At 39.0% G+C, this 19,111-nt stretch overlaps 1 protein-coding gene across 9 annotated transcripts in view; it reads left to right on the forward strand.

Moving 5' to 3' along the window:
- Positions 1-18,800, forward strand: part of EPS8 (EGFR pathway substrate 8, signaling adaptor) — a 149,406-nt gene extending 130,606 nt beyond the window's left edge. For all 9 annotated transcript variants that reach the window (XM_075115080.1, XM_075115071.1, XM_075115054.1 and 6 more), the window contains 4 exons: positions 6,862-7,099; positions 9,941-10,121; positions 10,563-10,692; positions 15,548-18,800. In XM_075115080.1, coding sequence (XP_074971181.1) covers positions 6,862-7,099; positions 9,941-10,121; positions 10,563-10,692; positions 15,548-15,661 — 663 coding nt within the window. In that variant the 3' untranslated portion in view covers positions 15,662-18,800. The remainder of the gene's footprint in view (positions 1-6,861; positions 7,100-9,940; positions 10,122-10,562; positions 10,693-15,547) is intronic.
- Positions 18,801-19,111: the final 311 nt, after the last annotated feature.

The following is a 19,111-nucleotide window of genomic DNA, read 5'->3' on the forward strand; positions in this document are numbered from 1 at the left end:
TTTTCCTTTGAGTGCATGTCATTTTGTGGTTTTGGAATTTGCCAAGAAATCCTGAGCAGACTGAGTATGGATTTGAGTAGAGGTTCTTACACTATTCTTTGTAATGCACTGCAGGTTTTGAAATTTTCTGTTTGAAATAATGGCATGACGTGGGAAATAATAATTTTCACAAAGCCTTCTCCATAGACCTATGACAATTAGGGTCAGAGAACAACATTTAAGGTTTTTTTTTTTTTTTTTGCTTTGACCTCTGGCAGGTTATTCCCTACAGTCCATGGTTTTGTTTGTTTGTAGCTTTATCGTATTCGAATATGAGCTTGTCATACTGTGAAATCATTTAGGAATATAATGAATTACACAGCATAAAGGGTGTCTCTACCAAGATGTGTGAGTAATGAATCTTAACTTTAGGGTGATTATTATGATTTTAGCACTCCTAAGCATGCTCTTTTGTTTCTTCACTTGTGATGGGTACATGGTTCATTTGGGATCTGTTTGCATAACCCTATTTATTTTCATAACAGTGCTATGAGACATTGCTGCTATTTCAGAGAGAAATGAGGCACTGAAGGGATGACTGCCTTGGCCAAGGTCAATCAGGAGAACTTGTGGGTAAAGCAGGAAATTGAAGCAGTTCCTATCATTGCCTTTGCCAGACCCTGAACACGAGCAGGCTCAGTGCCTGGTGCTGCACAGCTTTTGCTGTTCTCCTAAGTCATCTTTGGTTTTCAAAAGACTGCTTTTACAGTAGTCCATCTGCTGCGGTGAGCACCCCAGCTGACTTTGTGCCGGAGATAAGTGTTATGTACAAGGTCAGCATGGTTCTTTACAGACTAATGGCCTTCAAGGCACAGCTGACCAAAGGATGTTTCTAGACTATTAGGAAGGATTAAGGATTCCATTGAGAGATATTTTTTTTTTCATTCAATTATTCTACAGATAGACACCCTTCCTCTGAGAGGTGGATGCTTCATTATCACAATTATTCTCAGAGCTGCAAAGTTTATTTTACTTTTGCTCTTTTCACTTTCCTAGTGACCTCTGAGTCCACACACTAGATTAGATCCTTACTTTTTTTTCAGTCTCTTTCAGGATCCAGGTCCCAGGTAGTTACCTGAAAGCACTGACTTGTCTAAGATGATACTTGCAGAAACATTGCAAGCAACATCCTAGTTACTTCATCAGTAAGAGGGCCAACCATGTCCTGCGGTGCATCAAGCACTGCATCACACCCGGTCGAGGGAGGTGATTGTCTCACTCTTCTCTGCCCTGGTGCAACCTCACCTTGAGTGCTGTGTTCAGTTTTGGGCACCGCACTACATTAAGGATATAAAGCAGCTAGAGAGTGTGCAGAGGAGGGCCACGAAGTTGCCAAAGGGTTTACAGGAGAAACCCTATGAGGAGCAGCTAAAGTCACTTGGCTTGTTCTGCCTAGAGAAGAGGAGACTGAGGGGAGACCTCACTGCAATTTGCAGCTTCCTCACAAGGGGAGGAGGAGGGGCAGGCACCGATCTCTTCTCTCTGGTGACAAATGATAGGACCTAAGGGGATGGCAGGAAGATGTGCCAGGGGAGGTTTAGGTTGGATATTAGGAAGAAGTTCTTCACCCAGAGGGTGGTGGAGCACTGGAACAGGCTCCCCAGGGAGGCAGTCACAGCACCAAGCCTGACACTATTCAAGAATCACTTGGACAATGCTCTCATACACATGATGTGAATTTTGGGGTTGTCCTGTGCAGGGACAGGAGCTGGAGTCGATGATCTTTGTGGGTCACTTCCAACTCAGGACATTCTATGATTCTATGATCACCTTTGTGAGTAAGAGGTCTTCTGGTCCATTGAACTAGTTCCAGGAAAACTGTCTTTTGGCTTGTTTGGTACTTTTGTACAATTAGGAGAGCATTTTGCTGCTTGTTTATGTTTTCTACTAATGTTAATTATTGATTATCAGTTTCCTATGGTGTTGGTGGTTTACTCTGCCTTTTTATTGTGAACCAACAGTGGTATTTCACTATCCCATTATATCTGAACATAAACAGTTTCCCGAGCACTCTGATTTCTTCTTTTGTTCAAGTATTGCTGGTGAACCTAGAAAATAATGAAACGTAATATTTCCTATTTACTGTGTATTTTATTAACTTTTTTAGTGCTCTTGAAAAAGACATTTGAGGAACATAATTGGGATAGAGTTGTGTATCTTGGTGGGCATGTTAATTAATCTCATGGCACCCTTTGTGAGGTGAGACAGTTATATCATCCGTGATGTCTATGAAGTCCTGAGGCACAGAGAGTAAATGTTAAGACAAATGCAGTGCTGTAGTCTTATTTTAAAAAACCATGACCGTCCACAGAAGCATGATAGTATATATAAGAGGCATATTTATGGTATGTAAACACAACGACAAAATTCTCCACCTCACCTCGGACAAGCATCCTTTGTGTTTCTTGGCAATCTACCACCAAAACCTTTCTTTCAAGTCCCTTTGTTTAGCAGCTCACTTAAGACATCTCTGTGGGAAGTTTTTTCACCTCAAGCACAGCATTTGTGCTCCAAGTTAGTGTCATACTCATCTTTTGTCAACTGGTATCTTTCCTGCAGATCATGAAGTGTTTGATAACGAAGAGATGCAGTTGCCAGGTGTTCATTTTGCAGCGGCCAAAGAGATGTCATAATTTTTGACCAAGAGCCAGTATCTTTTTTTACCTCATTTCATATCAAATGCTCTTTAAAATTTCCATCAGACAAAGACTTTTTGGTGGCTTCAAAAAAAAAAAAAGTGGTCTCCTGTCCAATTCAACATTGATCCAATCCCAAATTATGGGATGGCACTTATTGTACAAAAATTTACTGAGTACTTAAAAAAGGATATGATTAATGATAGGAATTAAAAGTCCCGTATTTGCCCATAATTTCTCTTTTTTTAAAAAAAAAGGGGACTAATCCTAGCTAGTGACAATTTGAATAAGTAAATTCTGTCTAAATTTCTCCTTCTTCCATCCTAATGTACTTCTTGTTTTCTGGCAAGATTCTAGTAAAGGGGGGTTTGTAAATCCAATGAAAATATGAATTCCTTACACCTCACAAAAGGTGCCTTGTAATGGGCTTTTAATAGGCAGCTGGTTGACTCTGTGTAATAGCTGAGCCCACCAAAGGAAACTCTGGCGAAAGACCTTGCTTGAAATTTGTTCCTCTGGTCTTGGGTACCTCATTGTCCCTTTTGGGTGTATGTAGAGTAGTTGGTTCTCTCTTCTCTCTTAAAAAGTAGCCAAAGGTAGGAAGTACACGCCCCAGAATGAGAGGTCCCCAATGTGAGTCTCAAGAAAACATCCAAACCACCATGCTGTTGGCAAAAGTGAAGCTGAATGCTCTGCAGCCCTCTTGGTGAACTCCTGTCACTGTGCAAACAGGAATATGACACTAAAATGTTCAGAAAGAGAGTAAATGGGAAGCTCTGTGTTAACCTGATGAGAGCATTTCCCAGAACTAATGCTAGTTATGGTTGTATCTAATGCCTCTTTAATGCTAAGTCGGTATTTGCCATAGTTTGGGTACACATATTCCCTGTTTTTGATGCCAAAATGTATTTGAAACTATATTGTTCGTAGTTCTTTTACAATGATCCAAAATTAAGGTTGATATTGTTAGAACTTTTGCCTAAACTTATTAGCTTGCTTACATTAAAAATCATAGGATCATACTGAATCTTGATTATTTTTTTTTTTTAACAAGATGCAGCCTGTAGTGTGTTGAAACAGAACTTTGGGACCTCTGTTGCTTTCTGGCAAAAAAGAAAATTTTTCTGGCAAAAAAAAAAAATTCCTAGCAAGCTTTTCTGATATATCCAAATTTTTAATGTGCGTATCATCACAGTTCCAAATAATTTAAAGAATTTGTTCCAATTTACATGAGTTGAGGATTGCAGGTTTATTCTTAAAAGAAAAAAGTACAAGGAAGAAGGAAAAAAAGAAACCAAACTGGAATTGTTCATTGTTCTGGTGGCTGTCAGCAAATTAGTGGGTACATGTCTGTTCAGCAGTGACCTTTATCTCATTTTCTAAGCCAAAATAAGTTCGTTCCTTTTTTTCCTTTTCCGATCCCTGCTGTGATTTAATTCTTAGTGTTCTACAGTTGCAAGTGTTCTCTACATTCATCTTATCTTTAGTCCATTGTCAGCTTTTTGCTTTTTTTCTAAGTTTCTGTCTAGATGCTTTGAAAAGACATCGTTGCTTATATGGGCATCACATGTTTATGCTTTGTAGCCAACACTCCGCTCATTCAGAAGAAGATAAGAATAACTCATTTTGTGAGTTGCTTAGTGAGTAAGAAGAGGTAATTACTAACACTGGGTTTTTTTTGTTTTAAATTCCTAATGAGTATGACATTTCAGGAGTGATATGTGAGGCAGTTACTTATTACCTTCCTAACAGTACTATTTGATGTGATTTACCCCGTTTTCCTCACAGCAATTGCTTGGAGAGCTTTCAGAGGTAACAAAATTATCCATCTGATATTGAACCTCAAAAATTACTCTTTCGGACTATGTACTTACCAAATTCCATACTGCATGCTTGTTTTGTTTGTAGCAATGAATAGAAGTGATGGGATGAATGTGTGGATGTCCTCAAAAGATCTGGAGTTAAAAAAAGTGTTTAGAAAAAGAAATGTTAAATGTGATTCAAATGTATAATTGGCTTTTGTGCCCTGTTCAACAAAATTTGAATTGTATTTCAATGTGGTTTTATCTTTAAATTTAGAATTTGAGTGATGCTTCCAGTTTAATTTTTATTTTCACTCCAGCAAGTCATTTTGATGAGGCTTGTGATTGCAGTGCAACATGTTTTTGAAACTACATCAGTAGCATCCATTGAGAGCTACGTATAGTGTTTGGCTAACACTTTTTCTGGATTATGACTGTGGTGGTATGCGGTTGATGCCTTGGTTTGTAATGAATCCTCTATACCATAAAAAGAGATGAGCCTTTTCCTTGCATGTTGTTTAAGAAGGTTGGGGCACACACGAGGGTACATTGTGGGGATAACAGTCTAGCAACTGGAATCTGTGAACAAGATCAAATAAATAACTGAGTAACATTAAAACGTTTTAATATCTTTTAATATCTCTGAAATGTTTAAATTCATTAAAAAGATTTTGGGTGTACCATAGTACATCTATTTATCATCAGTTTAGTGTACTTACTCTATACATAGCGGGGCACTCTTTCCACCAAAGGACAGGTTTCTTAAATATATATTATTCTGCTTGTTCTCTTTCATATTTTGCATTTCACTTTTCTTAGCATTTGACATTTAAAAAAAGCATTTATTGTCTTTACATTGAAGCAGTAGAATACAGAAGAGTCAATCAGATTTTTTTTTTTCAATCTCCCCACAATGCACTGCACGAGATGTACACAAAATAATCAAGATGAATGCCTTTGAACAACTAAATGCTAAGGAGAAAAAGAATCCGAACCAAACTAAAAAGGTTTGATGGGGAATGTATTGTAAGTGTATATCTTTGCTTCAATAGCTGACCACTACAATTCAAGTGAAAGATTATTGAAGAGAAACAAAAGACTTTTTTCCTAGGCTTAATTTACTGGCCATAGAAGCTGATGGGATGAGCTTTTTGCTGGTATAACTCAGCGTAGCTTAGCTGTAATGATCCCAGTTTACATTCACTACAAGACGCCTTGTCCATCAGTCAGTCTTACCAAGTTGAGGCTTCCTGTATAAGGGCAGTTGCTGACATTTAAGGAAAGTTTGATTGTTGTCAGAGCAATGATGTACTGCTCAGATTCTAACGTAATGGCTCCTACAAATATTTCCCTACTTGATCTGCCATAAACCCTTTGCCTCCAAGGAAATAGGGAAGAGTATTTCAGGAAGGAACAATGAACCTGGGGAATGTACTCATCTATTTTCCTAGCAAAGTAAGCAGACTTCTCATAACTAAGAAATGAGACATCCCCATTGAGCAAACAAACTTTAATATTAAACTTTCAAGCTGTGTTAGTCCAAAACTGTAGAGAAGGGAGTACTGTTAAAACAGTGAGATGTGGAGTTTGAACTGTTTGAAATAAAAGGGTAGCACAGGTTGCTTATGAGCTTCTGGGCTTGTCTGTCATTGGGATTGCTTTGGGAGAACACATGCCTCTTCCTGTAACTGGTGCCATTCTAAAGGTAAAGAAGGAGAAAAGAGATTATTCCCAAAACTTATTCTTGAGACACCTGCTAGTTAGGTATTAGCAGCAAGGTAATCTGCATGTTGCTAGAACATCGCGTAAAGTGGGGGGAAACAAACAACAGCCCTATTCCAAGAATTGTGGAGATTGGCGTTTGGGGTATTTTTAACTGGATTATTGCCTCTTAAATGGTGTCCGCAGCTCAAGAAACAGTGTGTTACCTCAACCTCAGTGGCATTTGTAAGTTAAACCATCAGTCAGGCTTAGGGGTGGCTGTACATGTTCATTTTTCACTATTTTTTACATAATTTCTCTGAAATATACATTTTTACATTGATAAAGTCCAACAACTTAAAATTTTAGAAGCTGTTAAAAATGCCAGGTAACAGAAGTTTGGGTTTTAAAAACAATTTCATTTATAGAATTCAACCATTTGAAAGAATGAAATGTGTTTCAGATGATACCATTGCTGTGAGTTTTATGTCTAACAGAGAAGTAAACTGATGCCGAATCAAGTTTTAGCAGGTTTTGGAAGTAAATCTGGCAAGTAAGATGTCTTTGTGCAATAAGTGAAATCGGTTGGTGCAAGCATCCCAGCATTTCCTCCAGAAGCCTGAGTTTGTCTGATATCTTGTCCAAGTTCTGTTGTTGAACTGAGTGTCTCTGCATCTTTTCAGAAGCAAAGGACGGACTATGTTGCAAAACAACCTGATCCAGTTCCTGCTACTCCTTTGCCACCTCCAACACCCGCTCCCGTCCCTGTGGCTGTCCCCCTCCCTCCTAGCGCACCAGCACCTATACCGGTTCCCATGCCCAAAGCGCCAGCAACCATCAGTCGCCAAAGCAGCACCTCTAGCGACAGTGGTGGTAGTGTTGCACGAGACAGCCAGAGGCAGAAGCAAGTTCCTGTGGATCGTAAGTTTGTCTAAGAAGCAAGGAAAAAAGTATTTCTCCCATTCCTGTGTGTTTTGCTTAATCCTTAAATTCCTTAAAACCTTGTGTTTCAGATAAATGTTTATGAAATATCTTGGTTTAACCCTATGTTTAAAATACTCATTTTCTATGTATATGTGTTCTGACCCTTGCTAATCACGGTCATAAGACACTTTTACACTTGTCCCTGTCCTAAATCCTCTCCTTTTATGATGGTTTGGGATCTTCATTCAGTGGTTTTCAACACAGTAAGTGCCCATGCTGGTATTCTGGCTAATGTACGTTTTCCACCTGAACTCACTACAGCATTCCAATTTGAATAGCTTTTATAAAATCAGTTAGGCTGTTTTTACACTTCTGTCCATGGTCATCCATATTTCTAGGGCATTTGCACCATTCTGGAACAGGTATCTAAGGCTTGCAAGAAGATTTACACGTCTGACTTACGCATAGGAACCATGTTGTAATAGTGTTGTAGGCAACTCATCTTATAATCATGTCCCCTTAGCTTGGTCAAAGCAACAACAATTGACAGGCGACTGAGCAAACTTTCACGTCCTTGTCTTAGGAGGACAAGAGAATGTACTTCATAGCACTTTAGCTGGAAAGACATGGTAACTTGCACCCAGCAGTGTGTGGCAGCCATGAAAAATTCTGATTAAGGCTTCTTGTAAATATAGAGCCTAACTGCTGCTGAGGCTCCAACTCCGTATCGACTGAAAAGCAAGTTAGGTTATGAGAACTTATTTAGTCAATAATTTCTGTCCTAAATGCACTTTAAGCAATGTGATTTCTTAGCTTAAAAATAACTGAAACTTGTAGGCAAGCATTTGCTGTAGCTTTTAAAGTAATAGCTGTTAAAATTATGAGCTTTTTGCAGTTCAAGAGTTGACAGCTTTCCCTGTCCTCTGCCTCCCCACGTTATCAGAAAATCACACTTTAACCTGAGGCAAAACTGGCACTGAGCGTAATCCTTTCTGCAGAAGGGCGTCTTTTCCTCTCTGTCCTGGGTGGACGGGAAGCATGCCTCCTTGGATAACCACACTTGGTGGAGCCTGCTTTGACAAAATTGCCTGGTGGTGGACGAGCTCTCACCTAAGCTCTGAACTCAGGAAGGCTCTGGAACCTTTTTAAGGTTTTCACATGACAGACTTGCTGGCTGGAAATTATAAATAGAGAACAGCCTGGCAGGAGGAAAAGGCTCACTGCTGTTTCCCAAAGAAACAGCAGGGCCGGCTTCTGCCTTTGTCCTGTTTTGACAGTTACCTAAATAAAAACAGAAACCCAATCAGTTGTAAAAGATGTAGAAAGTGAGGGTTAATTTCACACACGCACAAAAATTATCATTTTATTTCCATGTAAGAAGGACACTGCATGCTGTAGCAGGTGTGTTTCCTTGAATACACGATGGCCTTCTCTATCCATTACAGATGGAAAATGTGAAGACCATCCTGGCTTCAGGTACAGGGTGTGAAGTGTGAAGGCTTGCTGTAGACTAAGTGATTACAAGACATCCCTTGCCCTCTCAGCATCCGCTGAGGCTCTGGGCCACGCGTGAGAGCTCCTGTGTCCTCCCAGGACCTGTTGCTCAGCCCAGTTAATGGACTTCGGGTGCCTCACAGTCCTTGCAGAATAGCCTCCTCTGCGAAGGTAATGGGCAACCCTGCCAGGACTCCTGCTGCCCAAGTACCCACCTGAACCCTGGCAGAGAACACACAATGTAGTACCTGCTTCACACCGAGGATATCTTGTTTATTTATGATAATGCATCTAACAGTAAGAATCTGTTATCTAACAGCTAAATATTTATCTTTTGATATAGTCTTTGTCCAGATAGAACATAAGTCTTTCAAAATCTGTGTAAATAAAAGGAAGATAGCAATTTTCTCGCTCTCTTCCTGTTTGGGAAAATAACTGGTGCATGCCTTGATAACATTGCCTAAAGGCTTTACTTGTATATCCCGCCTCAGACCTTCACATATCACTGAGGACACGTCATTTCGGCTTCTGATTCACACTCTGGGGGCAAAAAACCCAACACAACAGGGCCTGAATGCCTCAAATATTTTACTAGAGATACTTTGTCTGCTTTCAACCTGCAGCCATTTTGTCAAAGGAAAACAAAATGGCTAAAACAAGGAATTTTTTTTTTTTATTGTGATTAAAAAACAATCCTAAAAGCCTATGTAAAGCTTGTTTTTATTTGTCTAACTAGCTAGAGATGTTGATCCTTGGAGAGGTTTGGGGGCAATATAAAGGGAAAGTAGAGAAAGAAACATTTTTGCTATCTTACAGTTTTTTCATATTGAAGTTGTATCATCTTTCCTTTGTTGCTACCAGTGTAATGGGAGAAACGGAGTAGCTTTTGCCATCTGAGTGCGCTGGAGAAGGTGCTCTAGTTACTGTTTGCATATCAAAATTAGAAGGTTGAATAAAGATGACAAAAAAAATCTTAGTAAGGAAATCCAGAGAATTTTTGAGATCATTTAAAGTCATGTGTCAAACAAGTTTTATAGTTATTCTAGATTTACTTCATGGAGACTTAACTATGATAGTATCTTCTCTGTGCCCAAAAAGATACTTACACCCTTTTGGCTTCTACCTATTTTTGTGAAAGTATCCACAAAAATTTTTATATGCATTTTAAACAATTTTCAGCGTCATTGAAATATTCCCTGGGGAAAAAGGAGAATAATAATTCAGTAATATCTAGTGAATTAATCTTTAAAGGGAAAAAAAGAAGTTTAAATGGAGTATAAGAAATGACCTGGCTTTGATAAAACAACCTTGAGAATAACTCCTGCGGGGTATCTCTTTCTCTAGGCAGGAAATCGCAGATGGAGGAGGTACAGGATGAACTTGTTCACCGGCTCACCATCGGCAGGAGCGCTGCCCAGAGGAAGTTCCACGTGCCACGACCAAACATCCCAGTAGTTAACATCACTTATGACTCTTCACCTGAGGATGTGAAAGCATGGTTGCAGTCCAAAGGATTCAACCCTGTGTAAGTTTGAGGGCAAATGTAAGAAAAGTTCTTAAAATTATTTTTTTGTCAGTAGTTAGGATGTGGTCTGCCCACTTTTAAAATCAAGCAGCCTTCTCAAAATCAAGACATGTCAGCTGGACCCTTGGAAAAAATAATTTGTTTTGCATATATATACACATATCTATTTATGTATATATGTGTATATAATATATATTGACATCAAAGTGGTTATAGATCTACAGAGATATAGATATATTTAGGAAGAAAATTATTAGCCTCCACCAGAAGGTACTTTTTAGAACAGATACTAAATTGTCTTCAAGAGTCCTGTTGTTATAAAGTTTTCTCTTGATTTAGTAGCCCTACCTGACACAATGTGGGATAAAGACAACATACTTCTCTCCCTTGGCCTACTGTATTTCTGCTTATTTCTTGTTTTTTCCCTTGGTGTGACCCCAGGACTGTCAATAGCCTTGGCGTGCTGACAGGTGCTCAGCTTTTCTCCCTCAATAAAGAGGAACTGAGGACTGTTTGTCCAGAAGGGTCTAGAGTCTACAGCCAAATTACGGTACAGAAATCTGCCTTGGAGGTACGTATAACCCTTTTTACTAACCTAATGCTGGGTTGCCAATTTTGAACCCATAGAAATAAAGAGCTTTTTCTGTGAAGCAGATATTTATTCCTCAGTTCTGATCATGTTGATAAGCATTATTTGTACCCGAGTTTTTTGGTGTTAATCCACTGAAACAGCATCCGTCAAAACACCAGGTGGGATGTCTCCCCACTTCCAAAGGGGTCCACAAAGCATCAGGAAATGCATGGTAGTACTCAAGTTTAAGGCATTCTGTGCTGTAACATGCCTGCAAGAAGACAAAATGAGCAAAAAAGGACTTTGGGGAAAACAACAGGAGAGAGTAAAATGCCTTTTTTCTTGCTTCTTCCTCTGCCTCGTACTTGGACAAACAAGTATTCCTGGTACGTTTGGTGGTGATGAGTTAGTTTTGCTTTATCTTTGTGGAGGAGATTTGATTTATTAGGCATGAGAAAGTGGTGGGGTGATCTCACTGTTGAATCTCGAGGCCTTTTAGGTCAAACACTGGGGCATCTGTATTGGTGGGTTCCTAATAGGGGAAGACATATTTGACACTGTGGTACCAGAATTTCTGAGCTAAGGATAAAAGTATTGCATCTCTGTTATTCATTGCTCTATGGCAGTTTGCTTTAATTACAGTAGTATTGCTCCTTAAGCACCTTAAAAGCTTCTGTACAGAGTTCTGCTAGGGAGAATGCTTACCAGTTTTAAACCAGGAGAATTACAGGTGTGCCTACTTCTTTTTTTAAAACTTGCTGTGGCAAGTGGAGAAATGGACTCAATGCTGTCTAGAGGCGAGAGAGTAACCAAAATGAAAAGCTGCATTTGTCACATCCTGTTTAAAAGAAAATCGTGAATTTTAAAGTGTGTGTCTATCCCCTAATGAAACTGGAACTGTCTTGCTTAAATGATTTTAAGCTTTTTAACTACCAGGCATATTTTTAAAGACAAATTTATGATGATGCATATTTTACACTTTATCTGATCGGTGTGGATCAGAGCGCATTACTTTATAACACTGTTAAAATTGCTTTATTCCCTTCTTTAAGTCCTGTTTTCCTGTAAGAGGAAGGGAGAAATATTTTCTTATTCTTAGGAATATATGTCACTACAGTCCAGAGCAATCCATCATTTTCTAGCAAAGATATATGTGTATTCTTCAACTTTTCTGGAATGTTAGCAGTCTTAGTTCAGTTCCATAATGCTTCCGTGTGCTGAGATGGAAATGCCTTTGTGATAGAATTCGGTTTGAAAAGCAGAGATGCACTGCACTGTAGAAGTCTGTCCTTTTTTTCCCCCGTGCTGTTATTCTGCTTGCCTCAGTTAGGTCTCACCCTGCAGGAAACTGAGCAGTCAAAACTTGTCTAATAAATGCTGAGTTAATAAACAGGTACTCAACGTTTAACAAGGTCATTGGATCTGGCAGTGAAAAGGTAGTTGAAATACTTATTTCTGCCTCAGTTATTTGAGGTGTAACTGATGAATTTCAGAATTTATGTAATTCCTGATTGCTTTAGCCTGTTGTTTGCTGAATTACCCAAAATGTTAAGTCACATCTTCCTTTCTGTCCCTAAATATTTCAGGTCGCAGGGTTTAGGAAGGCTGTCCTTGTGTAGGAGAAGCTATAAGAATGAGTATCACAGCCAAAATGTCTACATGTGACTTAGCAAGGATGAGCTTGTATGTTCCAAACAGCGCTATGTTCTTACTGTTCAAACTAGAAACTCTTCTAATATCAGAAGCATTTAAGCACACACATAATTGTACCATGTCAGGCCTATTTTACAACTGAATGCTTTTTATAAGCAGTTCCTGGGTTATGGGTTTGACCACCAGAATTGTCCTACATGATTAATCAGTGATAAATTTTCATTAAGTTCTCTGGCATCCTTTATGTAGTACTTGTGGTGTCATATTGCAGTAAATGACCTGGGTTTTAAATACAAGCAACAGTAAAAGCCAGAGACAGAGCAAATCCACACACTCTCCAGCATTACAGAACTCCATGCCTCATCTTTATTTGTTGTTTCTACTCAGGATCTTCCACATGTGTTTCTGGATTCATACAGAATCACAGAGTGGTAGGGATTGAAAGAGACCTCTGGAGATCATCTCGTCCAACCCCCCTGCTTGTGCAGGGACACCCAGAGCAGGGGGCACAGGAACACATACAGGGGGGGTTTGAATATTTCCAGAGAAGGAGACTCCACAGCCTCCCTGGGCAGCCTGTGCCACTGCTCTGTCACCCGCAGAGCAACCATTTCTGTAAGCCAGTGAAAGGCCTACCTCTCAGATTTTGGGGCTACATTCCCAAATACAGACAACCAGATCTTCACCTTTTTGCAGCTACAATTTTCCGTTTAGTGTTCTTCTACCTCAGGCAGAGGAGGTCAGTATTTTGTAATTGGAATTCCAATTGTTGTTGAAATTTAGTAATTTTACCCTTATGAGGAAAGAAACGAATAGGTACTGTAATTTCAGTTGTTCTACTTTGTTTTCATGGTAACTCAATTGAACCCTGAATCACGCCACAGTTCAAAACATCCAAGGAAGCAAGACTCCTAATGGAGTTTTGTGGCCCCTGAATAACACCGCAAGTGTGGGGAAGCTGTTTGGGGTTTCATAGCTTTCTGGGCCTGGCCAAGCAAAAGCAGAAAGACAAGACTGTGTGAGACTGGTGTGTCAGACAGCAGAGAGCTGGCCATAGCCAGGGCCAAACATGTCCTTTCTGCCAGAGGAAATGGTGGTGGCAAGCAGCAGTGTCTCAGGAGGAGGCAGGATGCACCACACTTTTTGTACTGATCAGAGTATCCCTCCTGGGATGCTGTTTTTTGGAGCTGCTCCAGACTGTTGAAATTCACCTTGTATACCAAGCACAGTGCATTATAGCAACTTGGCCAGTCATCTGTAATAGATTTACTTTTTCGTTGCAAAGTGAAAATATTAAGAGTCTCGATGATTGTGTGTTTTATGTGTCCATTTCCTTAACTTCTGTTGAGCATTTCAAGTGCTGAAAAGCACTACAGAAGATGAGTGTAGAGATACAATATCCTGAACACCACCTTTGTCATCTCCAGAAAGGAACACTTCAGGTCCACATTGTCATTGTCTCCATCAATGGAAAGCATGGGCACACATTCCTCTAAAACTGAAAATGCTTTCTATCTAATAGATATATATCAAACTGGCTGGAAGAGCAGGTTATTCTCTTTGACAACTCAGTGAAAGGAATGGCCCAGGCACAGAATTGGGATTGAATGATGGAGCTTGCTGATATCTCATGATCTGGTTAGAGACTAAGCTGGGTAAATCACTAAGGCCAAGGTCTAGCAGTCTGTTCCAAAAATTGTACTCCCAAGAGCAGCCCTAGGCTACTGAGCTACTCTGTCTCTGAGTAGGATGTGCCTGTTGTGCTGTGCCACATGATGTGTTGCGCCACATGATACGTTGCAGTTGGTTTAGTTGAGGAGCATTTCAAGATCATCGGTCATGTTGTTACTGATGTTATCAGGAAGGTAAACTGTTTCAGCCTCAGCTACTCAGTCATTTTCAGAAAAATATTTGCACATGACCTCTGATAAAGCACGTTGTTGGGTACCTGCTGATGTTTTTTATGCATGACTTAGTAATGGGTGAGTGCTGCACTTGCTCTGTATCTGGAACCAAGTGGGCAAGGAAAGATGAATTAAGACAAAGAAAAGTGCTCTTTCACCTTCACGGAGTCAATTATAAGCCCCCTGCCTTGCCCTTTCACTCCAGGAGGGGAGAGCAATGGTAATTTACCTAGCAGAAGCATCTTAGCCTCCCTCCCTGTGGACACCTAACCTGTCTGCCAGGTAATGGATGTAATGGGATAAATCTAAATAGAATTTTATGTAGTGGGATAAATTTTCAGAGTTCAGATCCATCGAAGGATTTTTTTTTTTTTTCCCTTAACAGTCCTGGAATTTGTTTTACAAATTTCAAAACCAGTTTCTGCGTCTTTATTCACATGCTGTTTTGGAAGATAGTTCTGAAGCTTGGAAGGTCACATCATAGCCAAATAACACAGTAGCGGCTGTAGTTCTTGCTTTGTAATCCTCTAGTCTCATTCAAAGTCATGCACACTTTGGAAAGTTCTGCTCTAGTGGATGTGTGTCCTGGCCTTGTTAATAACTTCATTTATGTTGTTGAAGCAATCTGTTTGCAGCTAGCTCAGCAGACCTGTTTTTCACCCTGAAAGGTGAAATAAGGCCTTTTCCTCACAATACTACATTGCTGCTAATATAGCAATATGGTTCAATTCTTATTACTGTGTTCTAAATTTGAAGTCTGTGCCTCTGAACAGAAAATGCATGATGGTGTAATGTGGAATACTAAGATTAGGTATCTCAATCCTTATTTAGGCCTTGGCTGTGCAAACCCATGTGCATACATGAATTTACATAAATCTAAACCCACCAAGTGTTTATGCGCTTTAATTACTAAATATGATTGCCATGATATTTAAGTATGCAAGGGTGGAATCAAAACAAACTTGCTGGGCTTTAACCCTGCTTTTACTGTGGCCATATATCACTCCATAAATATCCAGCCCTTCCAGCAGCTTGCATGACAATTGAAGATGCTCAGCAGTGCTAAAGTCAAGCTGATACTTTTAATAGTCTGCAGGTTCTTTTGTGGTCCGTATTTAAGCATAATGTAAATCCTTTCCTATTCCAAATGTTATTTAACCAGATTCTTAGGGCATTATTAGTTTTGGAGCTGCAAGGTGAGTTTAACTTGTTCAAACACCTATTTTAATAAAATGCTGGCAGAGGATCTTAATCATGTGTCAAAACCACAAGTAAACTCTCTTTTTTATTTTTTATAGGCTAACAGTGGTAGTTCAGAACTGCAAGAAATTATGAGAAGACGACAAGAGAAGATCAGTGCAGCTGCCACAGATTCAGGTGTGGAGTCCTTTGATGAAGGGAACACCCACTAAAATGTCTTTCCTCTTTTGTTTAATTCCATTGCCCATAGCATTACACCATCCAGCTTTGCTTTAGGAAGCAGTGCAGGGGAATGTCTTATCATATTGTAAACATAACTAGCCACCATAAAGAAAATTTACAGTAGTCTCCACAGAATTACCTCCTGCTGGCTTCTTACAATTAAAAATGAACAAATGAGAAATTCAATGGAAGTTTCTGACAGGTGAAAATATTGGCACATGATTCATTTACACCCAAAGATGAATCTTGGCTTTATGGAATTAACCATTCCATGGCAGATAAACTGGAATGTGTCTTTGTCTTAGATTTGTCCAAGGGAAGCTGAGCCAGCAATAGGCAAGCATTTGAACCCTTCTGTAATAATAAGATTCTGAATCCCATTGCTGTAGTTTGCAGTTTTGTCTTTTTGGCTCAGTCTTTCTTGTCATGCGTTTGGCTGCAGGATGTTTAGTTAAGTCATTGATGCCAGCAATCAGAAAGGAAATGTTTAGAGAATGAACAGCAGCCCAAGATAGATCAAATCATTCTTGCATCACTCCCAGGACGTTTTGTTACTAATGATGCTGTTTATAGCAAAATAATACTCTCTACATTGATTTTTATCAATACTTCACTCATGATGAACTATAATATTGCACAAGAAGAACTAGAAAATAGTAACACAACTCAGCTCAAAGACGTGATCAGATCTGCTGTAGGTAGCCATGAAACAGTTAGCAGTACACATTTTTAAAAACACTTGCATTTTTTTGTTTGTAACTTAAACCATCGAAAGGACAATGTATAATCTAGACTTCTTTGCGTGTCGATCCCATATGTCAGTTTTTCCTTATGTAAAAAGCTATTGTTCCTTTATAAATGTAATCTTTTGGAAAAGTGGATTCCTGGAGGCAAAAGGGGGAGAAAAGGAATCAACCTTTCCAGCAAATATTATTTTTGAAGATGCAATGATTTTTGTCACACAAATGTTCTCTTATTTCACATGGTCATGTGATTTTATATATAATATATGTATTATATATAATATATAATATCACTGAATTTAGACAAATTTAATCGTCTAGTTTGATTAAGTTTCATAGTGCCTTTTTCACACGGATCAGCTTAAAGTCTGCAATAAACAGTATTTCTTGTCTGTTAAATGGTTGTATCTTTGTGGCTACAAAGATGGTATTGAAATAAGAAAGCATTCTTAATTTTTGCCATTAGTTTGTTCTTCTTCTGTGTACAAGGGAAAAAAGAATCCTATTCATTTTTCATAAAAGAAAAATTTAAAAATCTTAATAAAGGTGTTTAGTGCCATTTATTGTAAATGTCCTTACAAATGCTTCTTCTGTATGTTCGTTATGTGTCTGTGTATATTTTTATATTTAATGTGTGTTCTTTATGCCTGTGAAAAGTATGTAGGTTCTACACCTGTCATTTAAATGTAGTCTTATCCAGAAATGGGTCAAGAAGTGACGAATCCCAAACCGAAGACTCCAGCTGGTATAGCAATCAGTAAGAAATGGATTCTTGTCTTACCCAGTGAAAGAAATGATGATTCTCGACTGCTTTCTCCCTATAGGAAACATTTGAACCAGCACACCTGCATGATAACTGCAGCCATCCAACCTATACGCATAGCTTTATGGGGCAAAATTATCTGTCTCTCAGCCTGTCCTATCATTAAAGGTCAAGCCCAGTGCTCCAAAGGCTTGATGTACTCTCTGATTCACATTTCAAATTTCCTTTTCTCCACCCTCTCTAGTAAGCATCCATACTTAGCCTGAAGAGTGTTTGCTGTGCAGCTAAGTCCCCTACACTGGGCGGTAAATGAGTAAGAAAATAAAGGAGGATCTGAAGCTACTCTTACATAGATGCTTCATTACTTGTAAGTACAGGAGTAGAAACTTTTAAAAAGGTCTTTGAAACTCATATTTAAAAACTGGAGTCACTGTATTTTCTCATGGAAAGTCTGTCTGATTCCATAAAAGACACTGTGGTGGTTACCTGCACCTTTGTTCCCCTGTTGATTACTAAAATACGAAGCAAATACTTGTACTCTCTGCAAGCTTATTCCAGCATTCAGCAGATGGTTTGCTTTTGCCTAAAAGGAGGCATCAGCTCTCCAGACTTTGTGGAGTTTGGCGTGCGGAGGTCTTGGAGGAAGCACCCATGTTTCATCTCTGAGCAAAAAGAGATGGCTTCACAACTGAAGCCACTTTGAAGCTGGGTTTCTGTGTAGCTGTTAAGTTGTGTAGAAAGAGCCAGACAAGTCTGAATGTGGTCAGTGTGCTCGGAGGCATCTTTGGATCTGGGAGGAAAACAGCAAACCCCCTCCATATACTTAAGGGATAAGCAGAATATTTGGGGGGTTTGGGGGTTGGTTTGTTTGTTTCTGTGTTTTTTCATAGTTTTAAAATTAACTGCTAATATCTTAACCCAGTACAACACAAGTTGTATTTTACTGTTTAACTTTGCTGAACTAGCCTTCATGATTTCTGAGTTAGTCTGTGAAATCTGAGTTGCATTAAGGCAGATTATTTCCCTCTTTGCTGGAATTTCCTTGATGATTTAAGGCATTGCAAGGAGCATCACCCCTCTGCTGTGCAGTTTTTGAATTTTCAGCTTGTTGACAGTTATGAGAAATCAAAAGAAGATCTATCTCATTTGGGGTTCATCAAATGAAAATAAAATGTTTTCTTCAAAACTTTCAGTGTCTTAAATGAAAACAGTGGTAAAATGCAGTGTTACATTGAAAATGTTTTCTTTAGGGTTTGAGCAGTGATGATTTTGGTTTTTATACTAATATTTTAGAAAGATGTGGTATGTGAAAAGTGTCTTTGTAAAGGAAACAAAGCAGTTTTTTTAAATGTCAAAAAGTGCCTTTTCAGATGTGGAAAAAGGAGTCCTGTTTAATAACATAAGAACTACTTTACTATTTTTCTGCTATAGAGTCTGCCTTTTTTAACTGTGTCGAGGGAGAGAGTTTTAGCAGCATATGTTCACTGAGCAGTCTTATGCTTTCTAAGCATATACATCGGCAAGGCACTTCTTACCACTCCTTTAGTCTGCTTGTTCCTTTGGGTTGCCATGGGGAGAGAAAACCACTGTGAAACCTCAGATTTAATTCATAAAGAACGCTTCTAATCAATATTGATGCATGGAACAGTTTACTTACCATCTAGCAATTCAAATGTTAAACAGTGCTTTGCTCAGACAAAATGTGATCTGTAAATGAGATTTTTATAGATAATTTCGCTCCAAAGCATTGTCCTTTATAAAAGTTGGTGGGTTTGGGGGGGCTGGAAAATAAGTGCAGATTTCCACATTATTGATGTGTGTGGAAATCAGTCGTTTATGGGGAAGCAGATATCCAAAAGGATATGATATTCTGAAATGTGCAGAGCTCCCAGTGACTTTGAGTGTATTAATCTGTGTTTATGAAACTCTGAAAG

Source organism: Phalacrocorax aristotelis, chromosome 1 (genome assembly GCF_949628215.1).
Source record: "Phalacrocorax aristotelis chromosome 1, bGulAri2.1, whole genome shotgun sequence".
NCBI classification, from domain to species: Eukaryota; Metazoa; Chordata; class Aves; order Suliformes; family Phalacrocoracidae; genus Phalacrocorax; species Phalacrocorax aristotelis.